The sequence below is a fragment of the Puma concolor genome, chromosome D4, assembly GCF_028749965.1.
Source record: "Puma concolor isolate L17-30 chromosome D4, mPumCon1.1.hap2, whole genome shotgun sequence".
Classification (NCBI taxonomy): domain Eukaryota; kingdom Metazoa; phylum Chordata; class Mammalia; order Carnivora; family Felidae; genus Puma; species Puma concolor.
Window position 1 is genome coordinate 83,092,555 of NC_141679.1, and position 25,686 is coordinate 83,118,240.

At 37.6% G+C, this 25,686-nt stretch overlaps 1 protein-coding gene across 5 annotated transcripts in view; it reads right to left on the minus strand.

Annotated features, from left to right (window-relative positions):
• STRBP (spermatid perinuclear RNA binding protein) overlaps positions 1-25,686 on the minus strand; it is a 94,311-nt gene that overhangs the window by 36,846 nt on the left and 31,779 nt on the right. For 4 of the 5 annotated variants that reach the window (XR_015243044.1, XR_015243043.1, XM_086683973.1 and 1 more), the window contains exons 5-10: positions 22,384-22,528; positions 14,425-14,516; positions 13,789-13,884; positions 12,570-12,681; positions 11,810-11,907; positions 11,492-11,603 (exon numbers count right to left, since the gene is read on the minus strand). Coding sequence is in view for 3 of the 5 variants with exons in the window: in XM_086683973.1 (XP_086540099.1) it covers positions 11,492-11,603; positions 11,810-11,907; positions 12,570-12,681; positions 13,789-13,884; positions 14,425-14,516; positions 22,384-22,528 (655 nt within the window). In the remaining 2 variants the exon portion in view is untranslated. The remainder of the gene's footprint in view (positions 1-11,491; positions 11,604-11,809; positions 11,908-12,569; positions 12,682-13,788; positions 13,885-14,424; positions 14,517-22,383; positions 22,529-25,686) is intronic. The other variant, XM_086683974.1, reaches the window with a different exon arrangement.

The following is a 25,686-nucleotide window of genomic DNA, read 5'->3' on the forward strand; positions in this document are numbered from 1 at the left end:
ACTGGCACAAAAACAGACACACAGATCGATGGAACAGAATAGAAAACCCAGAAATAAACACACAACTATATAGTCAATTTATCTTGAACAAAGCAGGAAAGAATATGCAGTGGAAAAAGGACAGTCTCTTCAACAAATGGACAGTAACATGCAAAAGAAAGAAACTGGAGCACTTTCTTATACCATACACACAAAAACATTCAAAATGGATTAGAGACCTATATGAGACCTCAAACCATAAAAATCCTAGAAGAGAACATAGGCAGTAACTTCCTTGACATTGGCCATAGCAACTTTTTTCTAGATATGTCTCCTGAGGCAAGGGAAACAAAAGCAAAATAAACTAATGGGACTACATCAAAATAAAAAGCTTCTGCACTGCAAAGAAAACAATCAACAAAGTTAAAAGGCAGCCTAAGGAATGGGAGAAGATATTTGTAAATGACATATCCAATAAAGGGTTAGTATCCCAAATATATAAAGAACTGATATAACTCAACACCCAAAAAACAAATAATCCAATTTAAAAATGGACAGGGGCACCTGGTTGGTTCAGTGGGTGGAGCGTGTAACTCAATATTGGGGTTGTGAGTTTGAGCCTCACATTGGTGTAGGGATTATTTTTAAAAGGAGGAGAGTGGGGAAGGAAAAGAAAAAAAAGAATAAAATAGGCAGAAGACATTTCTCCAAAGAAGACATACAGATGGCCAACAGACACATAAAAGATGCTCAACATCACTCATCATCAGGGAAATGCAAATCAAAACCATAATGAGATATCACCTCACACCTATCAGAAGGGCTAAAATAAAAAACACAAGACAGGTGGCTCAGTCAGTTGAGTGTACAAGTCTTGAGTTCAGCTCAGGTCATGATCCCAGGGTTGTAAGATCAAGCCTCGCATTGGGCTCTGCACTGAGCATGTAGCCTGCTTGAGATTCTCTCTCTCCCTCTGTCCCTCTCCCTGGCTCGCTCTCTCTAAATTAATTACACACACACACACACACACACACACACACACACACACACACACGAAACAAGTGTTGATGAGGATGTGGAGAAAAAGGAAACATTTGCACTGTTGGTGAGAAGGCAAACTAATGTAACCACTGTGGAAAAATATGGAGGTTCCTCCAAAAGTTAAAAATATAGACCTACCCTATGATCCAGCAATTGCACTACTAGGTATTTACCCAAAGAATACAGAAACACTAATTCAAAGGGATACACACACCCTGATGTTTATAGCAGTGTTATTTACAACAGCCAAAATATGGAAGCAGCCCAGAGTCCATCAGTAGATGAATGGATAAAGAAGATGTGGTGTGTGTGTGTATTATATTATATATATGTAATATTCCATTGTGTGTATATAAATATATATCATATATATATTCAACCATAAAAAAGAATGAAATCTTGCCATTTACAATGACATGGATGGAGCTATGGACTATTATGCAAAGTAAGTCAATCAGAGAAAGATAAATACCAAATGATTTCATTCGTATGTGGATTTTTTTCCTTTTATTTATTTTGAGAGAGCAAGAGAGCACAAACAGAGGAGGGGCAGAGAGAGAGAGGAAGAGAGAGAATTCCAAGCAGGCTCCATGCTGTCAGCACACAGCCCAACACGGGGCTCAACCTCATGAACCATGAGATCATGACCTGAGTCAAAATCAACAGTCGGATGCTTAACTGACTGAGGCATGCAGGTGTCCCTCAAATGTGGAATTTAGTGAACAAAACAAATAAGCAAAGCGGGGAGAGAGAGAGAGAGAGAGAGAGAGAGAGAGAGAGAGAGAGAGATCAAGAAACAGACTCTTAGTTAAAGAGAACAAACTGATGGTTACCAGAAAGGAGGGGGAATGGGGCGAGGGGTTGAGTTAAATATATAATGGGTATTAAGGAGTCCCCTTGTTGTGACAAGCACCAGGTGATGTGCAGAACTGTTAAGCACTATACTGTATACCTAAAATGGTTTATCAACTAATTGGAATTAAAATTAAAACTAAAAAAAAAAGAATTTCTTTACAGTTCATCTTTTCCATTAAGTTTTCAACAACTTTCCTCTCAACTTTCTAAAATAATTTCTATGATATCAGAAACATAAAGTGTCATACGTAGCCTTGTGTCATTGCCTATTTCATACATAGAGATCCTGTATTTCCGCTAAACTATAAATGTTAAAGATATTTGTTCCTTGTCTTTTATCTTATAAACTATGTGCATTAAGACTTATATACAATATCATGCAAAATAATATAAACAATATAAACAAAATCTAACTAAACTTGATATCAATCAATTTCTTGGATAAAGAAGCTAGCTCATAACACTGTCAGACATAAGGCAGGAACTCGGCTGTCCAAGTTAAAAACAATCAGGAAAAAATCTCATCAATATGTCCAAGTACTTTAAAGAACTCTGTGTCTTCAACTTAAAAGATGGTTGTTGGGTTTTTCCAAAAGCAAAGTTATACTCAAGAGATTCATTCCACAAGATTTCCAGATACTTCTAATGAAACTCTGAGATTAACTACATATTCTCTGATCATCAAGATTTACTGTCCCTTGCGGTAAACATTGACTTCAGCATTTGCTTGAGTCAATACTTACCACTTAGGTCAATAAATCTTGATGTTCTCTTCAACAGAAAATAATATTTGCTTATATCTGCTTAGTATTGTATTTCACTTGCATTACCTAAAACTGAGAGTGTGCCAGTCTCCCAGAATGGAGTCCTTACGAGATCAAAGTTAAAAATGAACGATGTCTATTCAATCACTCTCCCACTCATTAAGTTACATTAAAAGCTGCATCCTGATTGCCTGGAAATCATAAGCTGGTTTAAATGCACAGATCTATTCTCTAAATCCTCCAGCTACATGAATAGAGTCCCATGGATTAAGCTTCATTCTACCATCCCAGCCCCAAGGCTATAAAATCTGGGGTTAATCATAATATTAATGTAAGCAAAAAAAAAGGGGGGGGGGTGGTGCTTTAAAAAAAGCAAGTCATTTTCAATCTCTGCCATATCTAGAAATGAGAAGGGATCACTTGCGAGGCAACAATTTTGAGAAATACTATGTGAGTGCTTACCATATGCCTGGTATTGTACTTACTTTAGTTGCAAATGGCTTCACTTAATTGTATTAACTTATTTAATCCTCACAAACACTATGAAGTCTGTACTTTTATCTTCATTATAATTTCATTCTTATATTCACTCAGCAACAAATATTATATTAAGCATTTTCTATGTGCAGGACAACTTTAGGTGCTGGACAGGTAATGGAAACAAAACACTGTCTCAAAGAACTTATACGCATAATGATGGAAACTAATCACGTCTTATGGTCGTCAGCAAAATGAAGAAAAATAAGAGGCTTGAGGGGGTGGAGGTGCTGCTATTTCATATGTGGTGCTCATTAGCAAGGTCAAAAAGGTATCACTGATGGGGTCAAAAAGGTGACCCTCTGATGAAGACCTGAAGAAAATACGAGTGAGCTATTCAGCAATATGGGGAAGAGTCCCAGGCAAAGAAAACAGCAAGAATAAAGGTCTTAAGATAGGGACACGCTAAGAAACAGCATAAAGGCCTAAGTGGGTAGAGTAGCTTAGAAGGGGATGATTGTAGAAGATGAGGAAGGGCCACAGTTGACAACCCTAGCTGCCACTAATTCACCAAAGGAACTTATACAACAAAGATGTTCCACTACCCAGTATGAGAAAGTAAATTCAAAAAGCTTTTCTGACAAGAGCAATTAGAAAAGCTGGACAAAAGTGTAGAAAAAAAGATCTACTCCTGGGCACTAACGAACTGTGGAGTCAAGATCTGGGAGATAATGGAAACCCTGCACCTAAAGACACATTTCCCCTAGGGGCATCTACCAAATCTATAAGAAGCCACCAAGAACTGGACACAGTAACTTTTAACAGGCCCTCAGATCTCAGGGGTCTAACACTGAAGCTCACCCAGCAAGGACCTATTGAACCCCCCACACTGGGGTCTGGGCCTCTACTATGTCATACGCTGGAAGTAAATAAAGTAGAAACAGTCTGGATCTCACATGGACTAAAAAGTCCAGCTTCAAATCATCTCAATCCTTGACTGCATTAAAACGATCCAGGACTGCCAATTCCACTAGCCAGCTCTCAGAAACAAATGTAAATCCTCCAAGATACCATTACTCTAGGTTTTAAATTCTCTACAACTGTTCATTTTACAGTCTCCAGCACTCATAATAACTAGGTACATGGGAAGACAAGATGTTGTGATTAAAAATCAAGAGAAGGAGCAGACAACGTGAACAGACCCAAAAGGGACGCAGATGATTGAGCTTTCAAAAACACACTGTATTAAAAAGAATGATCAGAATGCTTTAAAAAAATTAAAAAAAAAAGACAACAAGAAGAATTTCTGGCAGAAAATCTGCATATAAAAGAGCCAAAATTCTAGAAATGAAAAATACAGTATAAATTAAAAGCTGGCAGACCTATAGGCAGAAATAGACCATCCACTAGAGAGAGGAAGAAAACAAAAAACTACAGTACAGGTATAAAAGACGTGAACAACACAATAAACAAATGTGACCTGACATGTAAAGAACATTCTGACCACCAACTGCAGAATGTACATACTTTTTCAGAGTATGAATCACTTACAAAAAACCATGTACAGGGCCATAAAATAAGATTCAAGAAATATCCAAGGACAGAAACCATACAAAGCATGTTCTCAGATCACTCAAAAGGCAATAAAGAGGTAACTCGAAAATCCTCATTTTTCTAGAAATGAAGCAATGCTATCTAAATGGCTCCTGTGTCAAAGAGCTGATAATAAGGAAAAATAAAAAATAGTTTGAGTGAGAATGAAAATACTCATGTCAAAAGAGTGGAATGCATATAAATCTGGGTTTAAAACAAAAAATTTACAGCCTTAATAGCATGCATGATAAAATAAGAGGCCAAAAGAGAGCAATAATGTATTCAGTGATCTAAAAAAGTTAAACAAACAAACAAACCAAAAAACAGCAGCAAATTATTATTTTTTTTTAATTTTTTTTTTTCAACGTTTATTTATTTTTGGGACAGAGAGAGACAGAGCATGAACGGGGGAGGGGCAGAGAGAGAGGGAGACACAGAATCGGAAACAGGCTCCAGGCTCTGAGCCATCAGCCCAGAGCCCGACGCGGGGCTTGAACTCACGGACCGCGAGATCGTGACCTGGCTGAAGTCGGACGCTTAACCGACTGTGCCACCCAGGGGCCCAAAACAGCAGCAAATTAAACCCAAAGAAGGTGGTGAGGAAAAACAAAGGATAAGAAAACAGATCAATGAACTGGAATATAAGCATATACCAGATGATGATCAACAAAGCCAAAGTTGATTTTTTGGAAAAGACTCATAAAACTGATAAACCTCTAATGACAGTGATCAGGAAAAAAAAGGAAGCATAAAATGCATACAAGTGGACATCACTACAGATATTGCAGACAATTAAAAAATAAGATCTTATAAACTATTTCTAAATTTGGATAAAATGGACAAGTTCCTAGAAAAATACAATTTACCAAAATTCTGACATGAAGATGACAGTCCCTTGCCTATTAAGAAAATTAGACCCATAACTGAAAACCTTCCCACAAAGACAACCACATGACCAAAAGGCTTTGCTAATAAATTCTTCCAAACATTTAAGAAACATCAATCTTATACAAACTCTCCCAAGGAACAGAAAAAGAGGGGATACTTCCCAACTTACTTTATAAGGCCAGCATAACGTTACAGCCAAAACTTGACAAAACATTACAACAAAGGAAAGTTGCTGGCCAACCTAACAAATAAAAATTTATATTTTTGTGAACTTCTCACAAAAACCTACACAAGATTGCTTGCAGCAGCTTTATTTGTTTGCCCAAAGCAAACAAGGTATCCTACAACAGGTGCATAGCTCAACAAACTCTGGCTCACCCATACCACAGAATAGTACTTCACAGTAAAAAGGAATTAACTACTGACACACACCACAACTTGGATGGACCACAATGGAATTATGCTGGGGGAGGACGGGATGGTGAGGCTCTCAAAAGATCATATACAGTGTAACTCATTTATTTAAAATTCTTGAGGGGTGCCTGGGTGGCTCAGTCGGTTAAGCGTCCAACTTCGGCTCAGGTCATGATCTCGCGCTTCCTGAATTCAAGCCCCACATCAGGCTCTGTGCAGACAGCTCAGAGCCTGGAGCCTGCTTCAGATTCTGTGTCTCCCTCTTTCTCTCTGCTCCTCCCTCACTTGCACTCTGTCTCTCTCAAAACCAAATAAACGTTTAAAAAATTTTTTTGAATAAATAAGTGAATAAATAAAATCCTTGAAATGACAAAATCATAGAGATGGAGAAAAATACATGGTTTGCAGGGCTTGGGAATGGCTGAGAGGAGAGGAGTGGGTAGGTGTGGCTACAAAGGAGCAACACGAGAGAGATCTTGGTGGTGGTGAAATAGTTCTGCAACCTGATTGTGAGGCTGGTTACACAAATCAACACGTGTGATAAAAATGCCATAAAACAAATACAAGTTGTATCAGTATCAGTTTTTTGGTTTTAATAGTGTACTTAGTCACATAAGATGTAACCTGCGAGAAATTGGGTGAAGGGTACATGCAACCTCTCTGTGCTATCTCTGCAACTTTCTGTGAAATCTGTAATTATTTCCAGATACAAAGTTAAGAAAAAGAAAAGAAATGAAAAAAAAAAAAAAAAAAGAAAGACAGAAAGAAAGAACCGCAGCTTTGTCGAAAACAGACACTGGGGACAAGGGCAGAAATAGGAAGACCAGATAGGAGAGACAACTGCAATAATCAGGGTGAGAGATGATGACAGGTTAGGTCAGGAACACAGCAGTGAAGAAGTTAAACAAATAGCTCAATTCTGGACATACTTTGAGAGTAAAACAGACAGGATTTGCTGATGGTCAGGATCAGAGTCAAAGAAAAAGAGGACTCAAGGGTGAAGGTGTCTGATTTGAGTACATACAGGGACAGAGTTCCCAACGACTGGGATGGGGATAACTATGTCAAGAGGAGATCAGAAGCAGGGTTAAGGACAGGAATTTGAGTTTTAGACATCTTAAGTTTGAGGTGTCTCTTAGACTTCCCCATGGAGACACCAAAGAGGACTTCAGATATCTGGGTCTGTGGTCAGGGCTGGTAGTAGAGATACATATATTTCATGACAAGGGACTAGATGAGGTTGCCTAAAGAGGGGGTATAAATGAAGAGATGAAATAGTCTGAGGACTGTACGCGGGACACTTAAATATTCAGAAACCAGGAAGGTGGGGAAAAACAAACATAACTGAGGAGAGGGCGGTGTGGCTAGAAGAACCAAGAGAAAGTAATGATCTACAAATCAAATGAGAAGTAGTATTTCATGTCAGAAAAAGTATGTGACAATGACAAATGCTGTTGAGGATACAGGGCACCAGGAACTTTTCATACACTGCTGGTCAAAGTGTAAACGGATATATATAACCATTTACTAGATCATATCCTAGCCTACAGTAACTCCTGGATATACACCCCAGGAGGCATGTACAAAAATGCTCACAGCAACAGGTGGATGCCAACAAATGAAAAGACCTCAAATGTCCTGCAAAAGTAGACGGGTAAATTGTAGTACATTCATAATGGAAACTATGTAGCTATTAAAATGAGCAAAGGGTAAACTGTAGTACATTCATAATGGAAACTATGTAGCTATTAAAATGAGCAAACATAGCTATATGCAGCAACATGAACTTATCCCAAACAATGCTTGACAGAAAGAAGTCAATCACAGAATTCAGTTTGTTTCCCTTTCTATGAAGTTATAGGCAATGTCAAATTGTTTATGAAAGCATATACAGGTGGGAAAGCTATACAGAAAATCAAGGAAATGACTATCGAAAAGTCAGGAATGGTTAGTTCATGGGGCAAGGAGGTGATGTGGAGAGATAAATAGGTGTTTTCTGAGAAGCTAACAATATTGTTTCTCAACCAGGGTGGTGACTGTATATAATTTTTTCAATCATTTTTTAAGTGGTATATGTTTTATACCTTTATGTATACATGAAATATCCTAGCAAAATTAATTTGGGAGAAAAAAACAGTGCTCATCTGAGTCAACTGTGGCTAAAAATTCAGCTAAGATGAGGACTGAAAACTAACTGCTGAGTATAGTAACATGAAGGTGACAACAGAGACTTTGGTAGAGCGGTGAGGAAAAAAGCCTGATTAGAATAAGTTTTTTAAAAGTGAAGAAAAGGAGATGGGGCGCATGGGTGGCTCAGTCAGTTGGGCACCTGACTTCAGCTCAGGTCATGATCTCACGATCCATGAGTTCGAGCCCCACATCGGGCTCTGTGCTGACAGCTCGGAGCCTGGAGCCTGCCTCTGATTCTGTGTCTCCCTCTCTCTCTGCCCCTCCCGCTCACACTCTGTCTCTGTCTCTCTCAAAAATAAACAAACATTAAAAAAAAAAAAAAAAAACAACTTTTAAAAGTGAAGAAAAGGGGAAAAGAATAGGCCACCCTTGAAAAAGTACTTATAAAGGGGAACAGAAAACGAGACCCTGTTGGAGGGGGCTGCAGAATCAGGGAGTTTGGTTTCATCTTTCAAATGGGAGATATTACAGCAAATTTTTACACTGATAAAAATGATCCAGTAGAACGGGAAGAGTTGATGCTAGTAAGAAAAGAGAGAATTATTGGAATAACGTCCACTTGTAGGCAAAGGGGATCGGATAAAGTAGACAAGCAGAAAGATTGGTCTTAAGAGTCTGGACAGTCTATCCACAGTCAAGGGAGTTTATCCAAAGTACATGAGTCCTTTGAACAAACCAAGTCATCAGATGAGAGTGAGGTGTTGGAAGAGGAAGTATGAAATGAGAAAAGGTGTAAAACTGTCATCTAGGACAACTGGAGAACTCTAGAACTTACAGGAGGATTGCCAGATACACAAATGGTCTATTTGCAATAGACCTAAAAGGGAAAAAGTCAAGGTGACTGTATTTTTCCCCCAATGATGTTCAACAGCCTGGTTCCAGCAGAGTTGGATTTCCCCAGTTAGAACTGTGCCAAGAAGAAAGGATCAAGGAAGTGAAGGCATGTGCTAGGGAGTGATCATTATGATGGGCCACTGAATCTAAGCAGAGAAGGGACAGAAGAGAACATCAGGAAGGTGAAGGACGCTGAGAAGGCAACAGAATCAATGTTGAGGCTCAATAACTGGAGCAAGGGTACCAGAGCGATGATAAGAGGCAGTTAGAAAGAAGGATTCTTGAAAATAAGATTATGGAGAGGGTACAGTTATTGAAGACAGGTCTAGGGTATGTCCACAGAATGGATAACTCAGGTAGGGTAGAAGACAAAACGTGTGTGGGAGAGGAAATCAAGGAATTGAGAAGTCAGAATTTTGGAAAAAATCGACTGAGTGCATCGTGAAATCACCAAGAATTACAAGAATAAAGTGTGAATGCCAATGCCAGGAAGCTAGGTGCTAAAAACATGAAGATATGAGGAAGAAGACCATAAGGGTCTGGAGGCAATGGCCACAGTCCCTTCCTCCTATAGCTAAGGCACAGACAGGTAAGTGACTGCCAGGCTCATGCAGCTAGTAACTGATAGTGCTTGAGTGGAAACACTTGACAGTCTGGTTCTATTTTAAGCTATAAATTGACAGACCAATAGTTGCCAAACTAATGAGAAAGACCTTTAAAGTTAAAAAAGAAAAAAACCCAACAAAGTCACATAGCAGTAGATACACTTTTACTATCTAGTGAAAGATAAAAATACAAAACCAAAAGAGCTGCTATGAATTCAGTAATTCAAACAAAATTTTCCATACTAATCACAAAAATCTCTAAAGATATTTGAAAATTCTATTCAATCCACAGACAGTGCTTAATGTCACATGGCTATGTGAATCCTTTTCAAAAACTCTTTGCTGCTGTGTGAGCACCCACTGGAAGGTGTCTTTCATTGCACAAATACTGAGCACTGGTTGTTTTGTTTTGTTTTTTCTTAATGTTTATTTATTTTGAGAGAGAGAGAGAGAGAGAGCACACACGTGAAGGGGTAAGGGGGCAGAGACAGAGAGGCAAGAGAGTCCCAAGCAGGCTCCACACCGTTAGCTCACAGGGCTTGATCTCCTAAACCATGAGATCATGACCTGAGCTGAAATCAATCAAGAGTCAGATGCTTAACTGACTGAGCCACCCAGGTGACCCTTGAGCACTGGTTTTTAAGTTATACAGTAGGACCTGGAGAACTCCTTACCTCTGAGGGGTTTACAGCATAAGGCAGTGATTCTCAAAGTTTTAGTCTCAGGATCCCCTTATCTAAAAAAAAATTTCTGGGCACTCTAAGAGCTTTGTTTTGTGGGTTATACCTATCAATATTTAGCATATTAGAAATTAAAACAACTTTAATACAAGAGTATACAAAAAACATCCCATTAAACATCAGAGAGATGATGCCATCACATGTCACATGCAGTCTCTGGAAAACTGCACACTATGGGACAAAGGAATGGAAAAGACCCAAAAAAACAAAACAAACAAACAAACAAAAAGCCTTGGTGCTATTATGAAACAGTTTTGGTTTTGTGGACTCTCCCTGAAAAGTCGTTTAACCCCTGGAATTCTGCTGTCTAAATAAACAGACTGGGCCATTACACTACTTTTGTCCTATAAAAATTATTAGAGTAATATCCATTGTGGGAGATGGGCTGGGTCCCAAGTGAAGAACAACAGTGGCCAACATCCTACTTTCTAGTATAATAGGAGATGGGGGATGGGGAGAGAACATCTATTGGGGCACCATGAGGTGATAAGTGATTCACATTTGAGTATCTGCTATATAATCCAGGCACTGAGTTAGGCATTTTAATCTGACATCAGACAATAAAGTGGAGGTAATAACACTACAGAGAGAGAGAGATGAACCCGTTGCTCAAGGCTGAAAGCTAGTAAATTAGTGGAGGTTTTAGCTGGAACCTAGGCCATATTAGGTTCAAAACTCTGAGTTTAGACACATTAGGTCAAACGGAATAGTGTACTGAATTTTTCAGTATACTTTTTTTCTCCTCCTCTATATCTTTCTCTTTCTTAGTTACACAACACTTCCAAGCGTGACAAAGATCAAACTGGTCAGTGACAGTGGTAACGCTGCCTCCTAGTTTACGGCTTTTCTTCTTCGACCAGGGGTTCTCAAAGTGTGGTTCCTAAATCTATGCAGTAAAGTGGCTTGGAATCTGGTCGACATAGCTAAGTGAGTTTGTCACTAGTAAGAATAAATGATAGCAAGCTAAGTCACTGATGGGACAAAAGAAAAGAAAGTCAGGAAGAAAAGCAATACATGACTTGCATTAACAATAACACTCCCTTAGCTCTAACAAGCGATGCATCCCATGAACATCACCACTGCCCACGTCCAACCCCAGTAAAACACTCACCTTCTTTATCAGTAACTGACCAGGAATATTTCTGAAAAGGTTTACTAGATGGAAGGGGGTCCATCTCCAGCACTTTATAAATCTGGCCAAAGGCTGATAGTCTGAGTGCATGCTAAAGAACAAAAGATTATGTTTATTCACATTTTAATGGCCATTCATAAAGCCCTTATGACATTTAAAGACATTCATTAAATGCTATCCTTATGATGGCAAAAGACCCTAGTAACAGATGAGAAGTAAGTGTTTAAATAGAACACTTCAGAAAATAAAGTTATGATATCTCTCTAATAGATCACTGTGACATGCCCCATCTTCTACCTGTGCACTGTGGGTAATATCTTCCTTTTGCTGGATGGTCATATAGCTCAAAGCATCTGTTGGGTCTCGCTCACAAGGATCATGAAGACCAGGACCACCTTTGGCAAGGGCAAAAGAAAAACACAAGAACCATTTAGAACTGAGTTTAGAATTCCATGAACTAACACAAAAGAGAGAAAAGAATGGAAAGAAAAAAAAAATAGCTGAGGAACTAGGTTAAAAATCTGCTCAATTAAATGGAATAAAAAGGACACTCTCTCATTTTCAATATGTTAACACTCAAATGTCCTTATTTTACTGGAAGTCACTTGCATCTAACGACAAAATTGGGTCTTACTCTGAGAATTTAGAAACAGCATGATGAACCATCCCAGATCTTTAAAGGGATTACATACATAAAATAAGACCAAATTTAATTTTTCCAAATTAAAAACCTGACTGCAAACAGAACGAACTTCATACATTTTAACCAAACATCTACATTTGAAATTCAGCACTCTAGGTAAAGCAAATTCATAGCAGACACAATATCTTATTAGTATCTTTTATGTTAGTACATATAAAACAAAAATTACAGTTATTGAAAGAGAGTTTTATATCATGTTCCCAACATTCAAACATTCTAGTTGCTAACATTCCAAGCAAAATAACACCTACGCATCATTTTCCTGTGCAGAGGACAAATATAGCACATATTTAGAAAAATAAACTAAAATGAAATTTTTCTGATTCTTCTGCCTCCAGAGTTTGAAACCCTTACCAGGAAGTAGTATTCCAGATGCCAAACACTCCATTACTCGTCTCAAGGCCTCCCCAGCGCCCAAAGGTCTATTACAAGTACCTATAGACTTTTCACATATAAGCTCTAGTGGCTAGAAGATATTAAATTACAAATTAGTACATGCACCAAGTGTTAAAAGGATTCCAGTTAAATGTGAGCTGACATTTCTATCTACAATGGAGGCCAAAAAGGTGAAAGTCAACTTAATATTTAGGGCCCAATTAACTCTTCCTGCTTGATTTATCAACTTTTACCCCACCAGAGTTTTTAAATTAATCATTTTTGAGATAACATAGAAAACATTTTGTTACAAAAACTTCACTTTGGGCTACCCTGAAAGGATCACTTAAGAAACTGTGGTCATCTGGTTGATTTAACAAGCTTTATGTATCAGTTAGTAATAGCTAATAACTAATCAATGTTTAAACCCAGCCCACTTATCTCCTACTTAACCTAGGAAGCCATCAAACCACAATAAGACTTCACACAGCCTACCCCAAGTACTACAATTAGAATAAACAAAGGACCAAATCTCCACAGTTAATAAACTAAAAACGCATGTACTATGTCAGAGTAATAACTGCTTGATTAATCTAAAATAATCCATTAGAGCTTTATTTGTTTTATAATGTTCTTCACTGTGGTATTGATTAGGTCAAGCATAATAATTTCTAAATGAAGTAAGTTTTTGCACGATACATTATAAACCATGCCTGTAGTTGTAATAACTGTACTGTTTGCCTGACTTTACTTACTAAAACAACCATATTTTTAAATGTCTATACTCAAAGAGAAAGAGGATATGGGAGCCATATACAAGACATATCAGGTAATTTGTATTTTAAATGGAAGTAGCCCTGAAAGAGAAATGTGTCAGTCAAGGAGGCTTTCAGGGGCACTAGGTGAACAGTAATCAACCATCAGTACAGAGTAAAGTGCAAGAAGTCTCTTCTAACAGGCATAGAACCTTCTTGTCAGAAAAAATATCTCAGGCTCTGTTAACATGAATATGATGAGGTAGGAGGAGACAGGCTATATGTGTAAAAAAGTATCTGAAAAGATGTGCAATTTTTTTCTAGAACAAAAACAGGTAAGGCGCATCTAACTCAGACTGTAGCCATTTTACAGTAACGTGTAATTTCTACAGGATTTCATCTGACTATAGCTACAGCATTTGGTTTTAACCATAAGTACTTACCCATCCTTTTAATGGTGCCCATGTGGGAACTCTGTTGCACAAATCACGCAGAATACGGAGGACAATTACACATGATTTTAATCCGTTTGCCCTTGCCTAAAACAAACAAAATGATTCCAATATCCCTGTTGAAATCCAATCTTTATTTTAAGCACATGGGACATGGATAGGTTTTTTAAAGTGAATACTAATTATCCAGTCATTCATCAGTTGTCAAGCAAACCAAAAAATCAAGTTATTAAAAGTAGTAAAATTGTAGTTTAGAAAGGCAGATTTTAAAGAAGAGGAAGCATATTATTAAAATAGCTTTTATAGCCTCCTGGTAATCCCATTCTGGGCAACCATCTATCTTAACTTTCAGCTTTTCTCATCCCTGTTTGTACTTTATAAGCCATCATTTGAAATTCAGAGTACTAAGCCAAAAAAGATTATGTGATAATTAAACATCATTAACTGTAATAGAAGTTGTACTCTGCATTTTACCTAAATTAACTCATTTACTCCTAAAATAACCCTATGAGGTAGAAAGCGCCCCCATTTTATACATTACGTGCACAGAAACCATTAAGTGGCAGGTGTTCCAAATGAAACCTGCACAAGGCTACAATAACAATAAGATAATAACAAAGAGCCAACCTGAAACCATTTGGCATGTCGAAGAGACGCCAAGGCGTCCAGGCATTTCTGCCTGTCCAGTAAGTCCGGAGGATCTTTCATCGCAACCTTTTCTAATAGGAAAACGGGATAAAGAGAGACAGATACAATTTGACCAAGGGGTTCCTGTCAAATTACCAAAAAATAAAAATAAAAAGAAGAGCAGCATCTGAATGAACTAATAAGACTCCCAGAAGATTTCACGATTTGGTTTTGTTGCTTTCTTCTTAAATTACGTGCACGATGATTACATAAGTAAACAGTCATCAGAGCCATTCTGTGCACAAGTACAACAGGAGCACAAGAGCATTCATCCAGTAAACAAATACATGACCACTGCTACATACAATCTGGGATCTTATTAAGCGTATGTATAACATTACAGGGACACAAAATAGGTACATAGCACTTTTGCCTTTGGTGGGGTGCAAAGAGCACAAATCTGGGACCAGGAGCAATAACAACTTTCCTTTACAGAAGAATTGCTGATGAGTTCTTGAGGAAAACTGGGACTCTCTCATGTAATCAATTTGAAATTTACCAAGAATACACTGAGTATAATTTTTTTTTAACAACTAAATAAACTCATCCAACATGAAAACCCTTCACAGAAACTCTGCTCCACTGATAACTCTTCAAGCATCACCTTAACTTCTCTCATTACTTTCTTTTCTAAAACAAAATTATTAAAACTATAATAATGGAATACACTGGAATATTTCAGGTTTTATATACCCTTTTTTTAAGGGCAGCAAAGAATTGTATCTAATTACAGTTATCTGACTTGCCTTAACATTTTAAAGTTGGATTAGATGGCCCAGAGCAGCAGAAGTAAGAATTCAAACATGTGATTAATGATAAATATCCATATCTGAGAAGACATCACAATTCTAAATCCAAATTTGGATCATTAAATATATATTTCCTCTAAGCCACTAGGAAGTGAGTTTTTAAACGATATTTGCTGCAATATTTATAATGCCTACAACATACAAATATTTCCTGAGGAATCATTCTTTGTCTAATCCAATGCAATCAGATGCACCGTTCTCTTGTAAGAACTCTCGCAGATGTAGGAGAGTCCACCCAATGCTTTTTCCTAGAATAATCATAACAGTCACAGAGGCAGTATGTTTGTACGGGCCAAATGATACATTATAAATATTTTTAAATGCAACACAAGATCACTGATACTTTTTGGATTCCTTAGTTATTATAAGATTCTATTAAGGCACTGTACTATATATTCTGACAGACTGCCATTAACTAAAACCAAAAGCATGATGCCCAACAGAAAACAAATCTATGAAAGAATGAACTGTGGCTCTATCCGCTGCAACACTCGAAAGGCTAAAGTGCTACACACTTATTTTCTGACCAGGTGAGCTCTACAGCAGATATTTGCATTGTTTCACATTAACCTCTGCCAACAAAGCCACAACACAGGCTCTCATTCATTGCCCCATTTTACTCACAGAATGGGAAGCCTCAAAAAAACAACAAAAAAAAAAAAAACAACAAAAAAAACCCTATTAATGTAATTTATAAACACAGATATATTATGAATATGCAGCCATATACTGTGGGTGTTCACTTCACCAATGATCTAGTTCCTGATTTGCTTAATTCTTTTTAATAACATGAAACATACAATGAACTCATTTTAATGTTTTTAAGTCAAAATGCTTAACTGTAGTCAATACAAGCATCTGTGTAAAGCTCATGTACCAGATAAAACAAACTACTGTAAATGAATGATTAGACTCTCTTAAAAGTTAGACATGACAAAGGTTGACTGACTGCTAAATCATGTAATCTCAAGAAAAGGCATGGACAGTACTTTTATTTTTTTAAGACTTCGATCTTCAAATTAAAAGTGATGCAAGCTAAGTTTTATTCAATCATCTTAGTAGGAGTGTTTGGAAGGTGCGGGGCGGGGTGGGGGGGGGAGGGAGGGCTGCAGCGGGCAATGGAAGACAGGAGTGAGTCAGAGGAAGTTTGCATAGGAAAAGACAAGGCAAACAAAAGCTCTTTTTGACCTTTCTGGAACTTTCATCCAGTGGTTGCAGCTTATAAATAACATCTTACGCTCACTGCAACACATATATTTTAAAAGGGGAACAATGGCAAAAATATTTAGATAAATTCTTTCATCCCCAAGGTCAGATTATAATCACAAACTCTTATAAAAAAATAACAGACATCATCTTGCTACAGACAGTCAACATTTGGAGGCAGTAGATTCTGCTAAAAAGAGATGAAAGGCACAGGCAGTGAACAGAAGGCTTGCACTGGACTCCCTTCACATCACCACCAGAATGACCATGTTTCTTCATGCTCTCATAGTCAAAAAGTCCAAAGATCCAGAATGTTTCAATATTCATGAGAAAGGAAACAGGAGAGGAGATGTAATAGCTCATCTCATTTTGTCTTCTTCAAAGCTTATTTTAAAACAGTATAAATTCATATGGCACTGTAGTGTTACTTATAAGCCCCGCTTGCCTATTTGCTTTCTAGAAAGATAATATAGTTTTATGTTTTTTTTATTCATTAAGAAAAATAACATGGCTATCACAGACTTGCTGCAGGAAAAACAATGCTACTTCTCGTAGCAGAACCTGAAGCTTAACATTTCTGTACGAACTTTAACACGGGTGTTTCAATTTTGTGAAGAAAAACTTTTCTGATAAAAAGACATTTGGAGTCTTTAAATCACAAACAATGGTATGGTGAGCCATTTCATTTTCCTACAGTGACCAGTAGAACAGATGAGAAACAGCAGATGGGATGGGCTTGGCGAGTGACAAAAATACCGAAAGCAAAGGCAAACAGCTTTTCCAGTAAACTGGCAGAGGGCATGAAGGTACATAAAACATTCTGAACAATGGAAGCACTGGAAGACAAGTCTACTATGCCTAACTTTGCTTATTTGGTTAGAGGTTAGATCAGTGACCAGAAACACACCACACTGCAGGAAATGTTGGTCAGTTTCTCTCAATCCCTTTCCATGCAAGCAAACCCTCTGTCTCTTAACAAAACACTGGCCTGTTTTGGGGTGGGGTGGGGAAAAGCCAGAACAGGACTGTGTTAAATGAGAGTTACAGGTGTGGAACCTGGGCTCTTCTAAGGTAAAATAATTGTGCTGGATTATCATAAAGGCCTCCTTGACAATCTGGATGTAGCTGGGCTACTGAGTTCACGCCGACAGAATTTTCTAGTTAGCCTGAAGATATCCTGGCAGCCCCCTCTCTCAATTCTTGAGGCTTTGTGAGAGCAGATATTAGGCACCAAACCATTGTCCATGCAAAACATCTGGCCACAATAATGCAGACAGTCAAATGAGGCACTAAGGTAGAACAGAGAGAGCATTGTTCTCCTAATTTATGGCAGAAGTATCACTCGGTAACTTTTCTTCAATGCCTCAGTAGGCAGCCGGCCACTAGAAAGATAATGGCTAAAGATCTGCCCTGGATAGTGTGGGATCTAGCAGCTGTGGAAGGCAGGAAAATAAAGCCTACTGCATCATTATAATCCCAGTTGTGATCTCTGGACTGTGAGAATCTACTGCTTTCCACTTAGCAGGGCTCATGCTAGTGAGATGTGTCAGAAGTTATGTGAAAGGGACTCTGGGGCAACTTCTCTGTGAACCCCTAAATATTGAGGACAGAGGTTCACCTTAGCCTTAGCCACAAGAGTCGCTGTAGGCTCCCTATCCACCTGGTTTCACACTGCACTGTAAATATAATAAATAGCTGACTGACTACCCTCACAGCAAATATACTTCTTAAAATCACAAGCACTAAAAGAAGCCGAGACTGTATAAGGCTGAGCATAACTAAATCAGCTAAGAGGCTCCTACACTCATTCTAAAGAGTAATGTGAGCAGAGGGTACACTGGACTCCAAGTGGGAGGAGCTGGGAGAAATGGGAGGCTTTCTTCATTTATCAAACAGGGCAAGTATTTACCTCATAGGGCTGCTGTGAAGGTTAAATTATATATGAGAAAGGCTTCTAACGCAGGAAGTTATAAAATACTTTAACACAGCTAAATCTTCAATATATACTGCTTGAATATCAAGCCCATTGTTAATGCTTCTTACACACCAGACAGTCCTATTTAATCTGGCAATGTGCTTACTATAAAAATTCATTTAACAGATTTGGGTGGCCACCTACTATGTATTAGGTACCACTGCAGGCACTAGGGATAAAGGACACGGGTAAGGAAAAACATACCTACCCTTGACGAGCCATAACCTTTATAACAAATCAGCTCATGATTAGTGCTGATTAGCACTGCAGCAAATACAGAATACCGATTCTAATACTACACTTCAGTGGATGGTTAAGAGTTTACCTGTGTTTGGGTTCAGGTCCTCAGAGCTATCAAGTACATGCCATTCTCACTGTGAACTCAAGGCAGTTTGAGTGAGTGAGTTTGCACTGGGAATCTTTTTAGGAAGCTAAGTGTAACTACCACTATTTATTGAGCAAATACTTTGTGCTGGGTATTGTATAGCTCACATTACATAAATTCTCTCATTTGACCTCAAACTACTTTCTCAAGTATTTATTAGCCGCAATTTAAAATGAAGAAACCTGTCCGAGATCACACAGTAAGAATACCTAATGGAGTTAACGGGCGCCTGGGTGGCTCAGTCTGTTAAGTGTCTGACTCTTGATTTTGGCTCAGGTCATGATCTCACGGTTTGTGGGTTCAAGCCCTAAGTCAGGCTTTGCGCTGACAGCACACAGAGCCTGCTTGGGATTCTCTGTCTGCTTCTCCCCAATTGCACGTGTGCTTTCTCTCTCTCTCAAAATAAATAAATACACTTAATACAAATATATTTTCTTAATTTTTTTCATGTTTATTTATTTTTGAGAGACAAAGCATGAGTGGGGGAGGGGCACAGAGAGAAAGAGACACAGAATCTGAAGCAGGCTCCAGCCTCCGAGCTGTCAGTACAGAGCCCAACATGGGGCTTGAACCCACAACCCATGACATCATGACCTGAGCCAAAGTCTGACACCCAACCAACTTGAGCCACCCAGGCGCCCTTACACTTAATTTAAAAAAAAAAAAAAAAAAAAAAAAAAAAACCTAATGGAGTTAAGAATTGAACACCTGACTGCCAGGCACAAAGGTCTGTGCTTTTTCTCCAATGCCTTCTTTAGCAGGAAGCACATGGTAATGGGGAATGGTTATTCTACAGGGCCTTCAAGTAAAGGGTCAGAGTATGGCAAGAAGACTGACAGCACAGGAGGAATCTTACCTGTGAAACAGTAAACAATACCAAAAAGATTCACTCCGCAGTCTGGCCACTGAAAACGTAAACAGTGATCTGAGTGAATAGTTAGACCCACTTCTGCAGAGACAACCCTGAGGAGCTAGGTGTGATGTTTTCACCTGCCCCAGTCCTCTGCTTCTCCCTGCTTGCAACCATGCTTTTTTCCTTTAAGATTTTACCCAAATATGCAGCAAGTGAAGAGAGGGAAGAGAATGATGTGAATGTATATGTATTGTGAATAGTTGGTTTGTTTTGTGGGGAGGGGAGATGTTGAGATTCTATAGGAAAATGCCTCCTCAAATAAAGTTACATCACATATTGTTCTAAACTTTGAGAAAAAAACTGAGTGGACATTTTGAAAAGGGGTATATCTCTCAGTCTTAGAAATTTCTGGAACCCAAATGAATCCTGTACCTTTACCCCATGCAGCTGAAAAGAACTGCATCAAGGCAGGAGGAGTTGTCTGGTGTGAGGAAACAAGTCCTATAGAATCGTACAGCCCAGGTCTCAAATGCTCAGTCATGCTGGACCCTCAAAGTTGCTCAGGAATACCCGAAACTGCAGCGCAGATCAAAATGAATCTTGAAAAAGCCCAGGTTAGACAAAATGTGCAAATTATAAGAGATAACAGTGAGTCAACATAGCTGGGAGGTTAAGGACAATATTTGCAAAGCAAATCTTTCTTCCACTCAAAACGAGAGGAAGTAATGTGTTTTACACATTACATCCAGGCAGATTCTTTCACCTTATCTGATCCCACACAATAATGTTAACACCAACTGATGAGATTCAGCTCATAAGGGTATTGGGATCCCTTAGTAACCCAAACACCCTGAACAGAGACTATGACTCTCCCACTTTACTACAAATTCCATTCTACAATAACTAGTCTTCTAGTAAGGGTTGTGTACACTAAGAATTTGTTTCCAGCTTCTGTGAACAGAAATTAAAGTTATAAAGGTAACAGACTAAGCTTAAGGGTATCACAGAAAACTATGACATAATCTCACATAAGTACACAAAACCATGAGGAAAAAAAGAAAGCCTTATGTTATCTTAACATTATCAAAGAAATAACAAAAGAGATACCTACAGCTACAAGCAGATGTATAATTAATCTAGTCTTTGGCGATTTCAGTCTTTTTCTCACCTCTCTATACTATCTCTATTGTTAATAATACCTATAATTATAACTATTCTTAGAAGTGGTTGGCTTTACACTAGAGGGTCAAGTAGAACACAGCTTACCAGAAATAACAGAATTATCTTGACACTTCAGAAATCATTTTATAGTTCTACAGTTAATGGTGAACTGTAAAGCTGTTAAAGAAATTAAGCTGCTTAAGATTGGTTCTTCAGAGGTATGATAGATACTATATACAGCAAAAAAAAAAAAAAAGAAAGAAAGAAAGAAAGAAAGAAAGAAAAAGTACTGGCATAAATCCAATTACAGATTGGATGCACTTTAATTTTGAAATATGACTCATTATGTGTCTAGTTTATATCTGTGGGGTATGGTACAGCTGATTTTAGTTACCCCAAAAAACTTTTTTAAAAAAGAGTCTATCACTTTTACTTTAAGAGATCCTATGAGTCATGTCTGCCTAAACTCTAAATTCTAACATCACTAATGTGTCTTTTACTACACCTTTATTATCATCAACTTGACATAAATAAGGAAACTGACCAATATTTCTTACTGCACTGGTATTTCAGGGAGGGGACCTGCTGAATGTCTAGTGATGAAGAAACAGCAACAGGGAGTCCCCACTGGCCCAGAAAGGCCACACTGCCTCTAAACTGTCATGACAGAGAGGGGCCAGTTGGTCAAAGGTCTGACATAGGACAAATATCACATGGCAAGTGTTCCTAGGGATAGGACTGAGAGGCAGAAACAAGCTAACTTGACAGGATAAAAACATCAGAAAAAGAAGCCCATTATTCCTTCTCAAAACTGAATAGACTTCTCACTCTACTTTTATGAGGACGACACTGCCATCCATACAAGAATGCTTTTTAACTTCAGAAGAAAATTAATTTAAGGCGTAATTCCCACATATGTCATATATAGAATGCTAACGGGATGACAAACTTCCTAGAAAAAAATGTACTAAAGATTAATTTTTAGAAAACAATGCCCCAATTTATATCTCTTACATTATAAAACATATTTACACATGGACAATTAGGTAAAGCATAAATCTTACAAGATTATAATAGTTACTGGAAGTCAAAAGCAATGTGCAAATGAGTCATTTGAAACAAGTGAGTAAATTCGAAAGCAATATTTTTCTGGACATTTAATCCTAAAATCAAACTACAAATCCTCATAGCCAAACTACATAGAATAGATTGGCTGATACCAATCACAATGCAATAGTAGACAAAGTGAAACAAAATACTAAAGTAGTATAAAAACAAAAGCAGAGTTAAGACCAACATGATAATCAACAGATTTTTTGAATTAACGTATATCTCAAATGTATACATTTTTGCAAAATATGGCGATTATGCAGAAATAAAGCTTTTTAAAATACTAGGAGAGGTATAAAACAAATGAAGATAGTTACTTCTGAAATCCATAAAGCACACTTAACATAGCATTCAAGAGAGGTCTTACATGAACAAAACAAATATATATATACATGTGTACCTCCATCCTTCTTCTCCAATTCGTCCCTAATTAGCGGGGAAGTAAGTATCACCTTCAAAGTTAGCGTGGGCTCTTTTGTATTCCGAATTATAATAGAAGCCTCATCTACACATTGTTCCACTTCATATTTCTCTTCTGTGAGTTTCTGAAAGTCACCAAGATTTCAAAAACACCCAATTAGATTAAGATCTCAAAAAATGAATGACTCTTAGTTTTCAAATGTTATTAACTATCAGTATTACTGTGCTGGAGTAAAGTCTTTAATAGCTCTTTAGTTTAGGAAGACCATTTCTCTCTCCTCCCAACTTACCAACAAATCTTCTTTCTCCACCCCTCAAAAAGCAATCACAATGTCAACCATCTTTGCAATTATTAAACAATCTTTAAAACCATTCTTTCTAATATTTGAAAGTAAAATACCAACAGCATCATTATGTGATAACAGGTATACTGTTATTCTTGAAACTCTTACAGAGAACTGTACAATAATAAATTGCTGAGAATGCTCTCTAAGCCACATCCCTTTTTGACAGGACCATCTCAAAAGAACTCCTACTTGCTAAGGACATACAAATATAAAATTAATTGACTTTTATATAAGATTACATAGATTTTTAAAGAGAACTAAGTAAGAAAGAATGAAAAAGGATCTCTACATTGGCACTTACCAGGGAAAAAATCAGTATAAACAAGTAACTTCTTTTCCCAAAGAACAGGTAGGTCTCAGAGATCACTCCAGTGAGACCTATCATTATGGGACAAGTTACCTGACATCCATAGGAAAACACACTGCTTCATCTAACATATAATTACATACATGTAATTCAAGGGCCTCCCGCAAAATAATCAACATTTAGAATCACATATTAAATTACACTTAACATTATACATTAAACATATAGTTTAATAATTTATACAAGGTCTTTCTTGGTGGTGAAATTTATATCTATTACCTGACATAAATAGCTGAACGGAAACACTACTAGGTTTCTCCTCATTAGTGTGCACTAAAAGGACTCAAACCCATTTTCATAAAAATAGCATTCTGCCATTAAAACATTTATATCAAAAAAGATAGCAAATAGAAAATTCACTATCCTAATTTTGAATAGAGGAAACCAAGGAAGGGAAAGACCACACAGTAACTGGAAAAACCAGAACTAGATTATAGAGAAAAAGCAGAAAACTGCTCACATTGCCACTATAATAACAATGATGTGGAGCAGAGAATTAGTCAAACTAATTTTCACCTATGCATGCGGATCACCATGGTATAAGTTTTGGGTTCAAGGAAGTTCTAAAATCGACCTAGAAAAGAGTATATAGGGAAAAGGTATGGTACAACTTTAATTAATTAAGGTAGTTAGATTACTGAAAGTTTTCCTATGGTAAGTGCTAAGGAAAAAGATTTTTTAATTCATAAGAAAATAAGATCATTATCATATCAGAAACTGATTTTCCAAACAAACACCAAGAAAACAACAGGGAGGTAGAGAGTAAAGGCAGAAATCACACTTAAAATGATTTTCTGAAATATTAACCATAATAGTAATAATATGTGTGTTTGTGTGTATGTATATTGGCAAGTATGTGTACATGTATACAGTTTAATCTGAGATGGGGGTACAATTAATTATGTCCCCATTTCACTTGGATACCTTTACCCAAATACCTATAGTAATGGATCTAACCATCACACAAAGCAGTTGGTTTCAAGGGCTGGATAATACTATTGGCTATGTTAAAGTGAAATACCTCTCTCATAATGTCTACCACTGGTCTTAAGAGTTCAGGCCTCTTTTACCTTCTCTAAGAAGCCCTTCAAAGATCAAAAGGTATCTGTCTTTTTTCTTTTTTGTCTTCTCTAGCCTAAAAAGCCCCGGTCTCTTCAAATTTAAAATGGTTTACAGAGACTGCACTCTCTCCTGGGTCATTCCCTTGAACACTTACTTGAAAGCTCAACAAAAACATGTTAAAACTGTGGTGCCCAGAAATAAAGACCCTCGCCGAGGAGAGAAAAAATGCAGAGTTTACACAATTGTGATCTGCACAGAGAAAGTTCTATTACTGCAGACTAAAATTTGACCCAATCTCTCATATCAATACTGGAGACATGTGATAGATTTTCAGAATAAGAACTTTGGTTTGTTATAGTCCTGGTACCTAACCCCTTTTCCACCCTGGCACAGCTGAGGAATAGGACCACTCTCGTAAGAAACAGGACTCACTGCAGGAGCAGAAGTGGAGGTGGGATGGTTGAAAGCCTCCATGTCCCACCCTGGGACTACTATTTTTACCCTAGATTTGATTTAAGAGTAACAGGGTTCACCATAACAAAAGCAGGAATACAGATTAAATTTTAAAACATAAAATACAGAAATGAGGAATTTTATTAACATGCTAGTAATAAAAAGTATAATTAGCCAGAAATTCGTTATTGAGCTGTTTCTTCAAAGCCCTATTGTACTCCACGTTGCTCACCACTCTCCCTTCCCAAATGATAACAAACGGACTTAAAATAATTTTTTATAATAAATTTAACCCTTTGAAAGACCAAAAACATTTCTTCATGAGAAATGAAAATGGAAAGGCCAAATATATGCTCAGTAACCTAGAAGACCTTAAGATCTAAGGCAAAATGAAACAATAGTGCTCCAAAAATTAATATAGGTAAATGTGTCAATAAGTAACACAAATTTGAGTGCCAAGAACAGTAGATAAAAAAGTCAGGAAGGTGGTTTTGAAGATCAACTGGTAAATATGAAAGAAAATTATCCAGTAACAAAGCAAGTAAAAACAAATTTAGAATTCATATTACTTGGGGGAAAAAAAAGAGCCTGCTTACAAAAGAAACCGACTAAAGAAAAGAAAGCATTCAACTCAAAGGACTTTGGGGGACCTTGTGGGCTATTATCTACTTATGTGACATGAATATAAGGACTACCAATATGCAATCATCAAAAAGCTACAATCTAATTATACCACTGACAACACATCTATAACTGAAAGGTGATCACGGTTCCTCAAACAGTGATGCAGCTGGCCTTGGAGCAGACTGGCAGAGCAGGTCCTAGGGTGGCCACAGCCCCAGACCAACCTGTTGTCTTCAGCCCTGAGGAGCCTTCTGACTTCACAACAGCATTCGCCAAAAAGGCATGCCAACATCAAAATTTTCTAAAAGCATCCAACTGGAAAAAGGTTTGGAACAAGGAATTAACAGGGACTTTCCATTAACAGAATGAATGAATGGGTGACTATTAAATTAACTGAGTTTTCAATTTGAAAAGTTATCACCTACAAAAG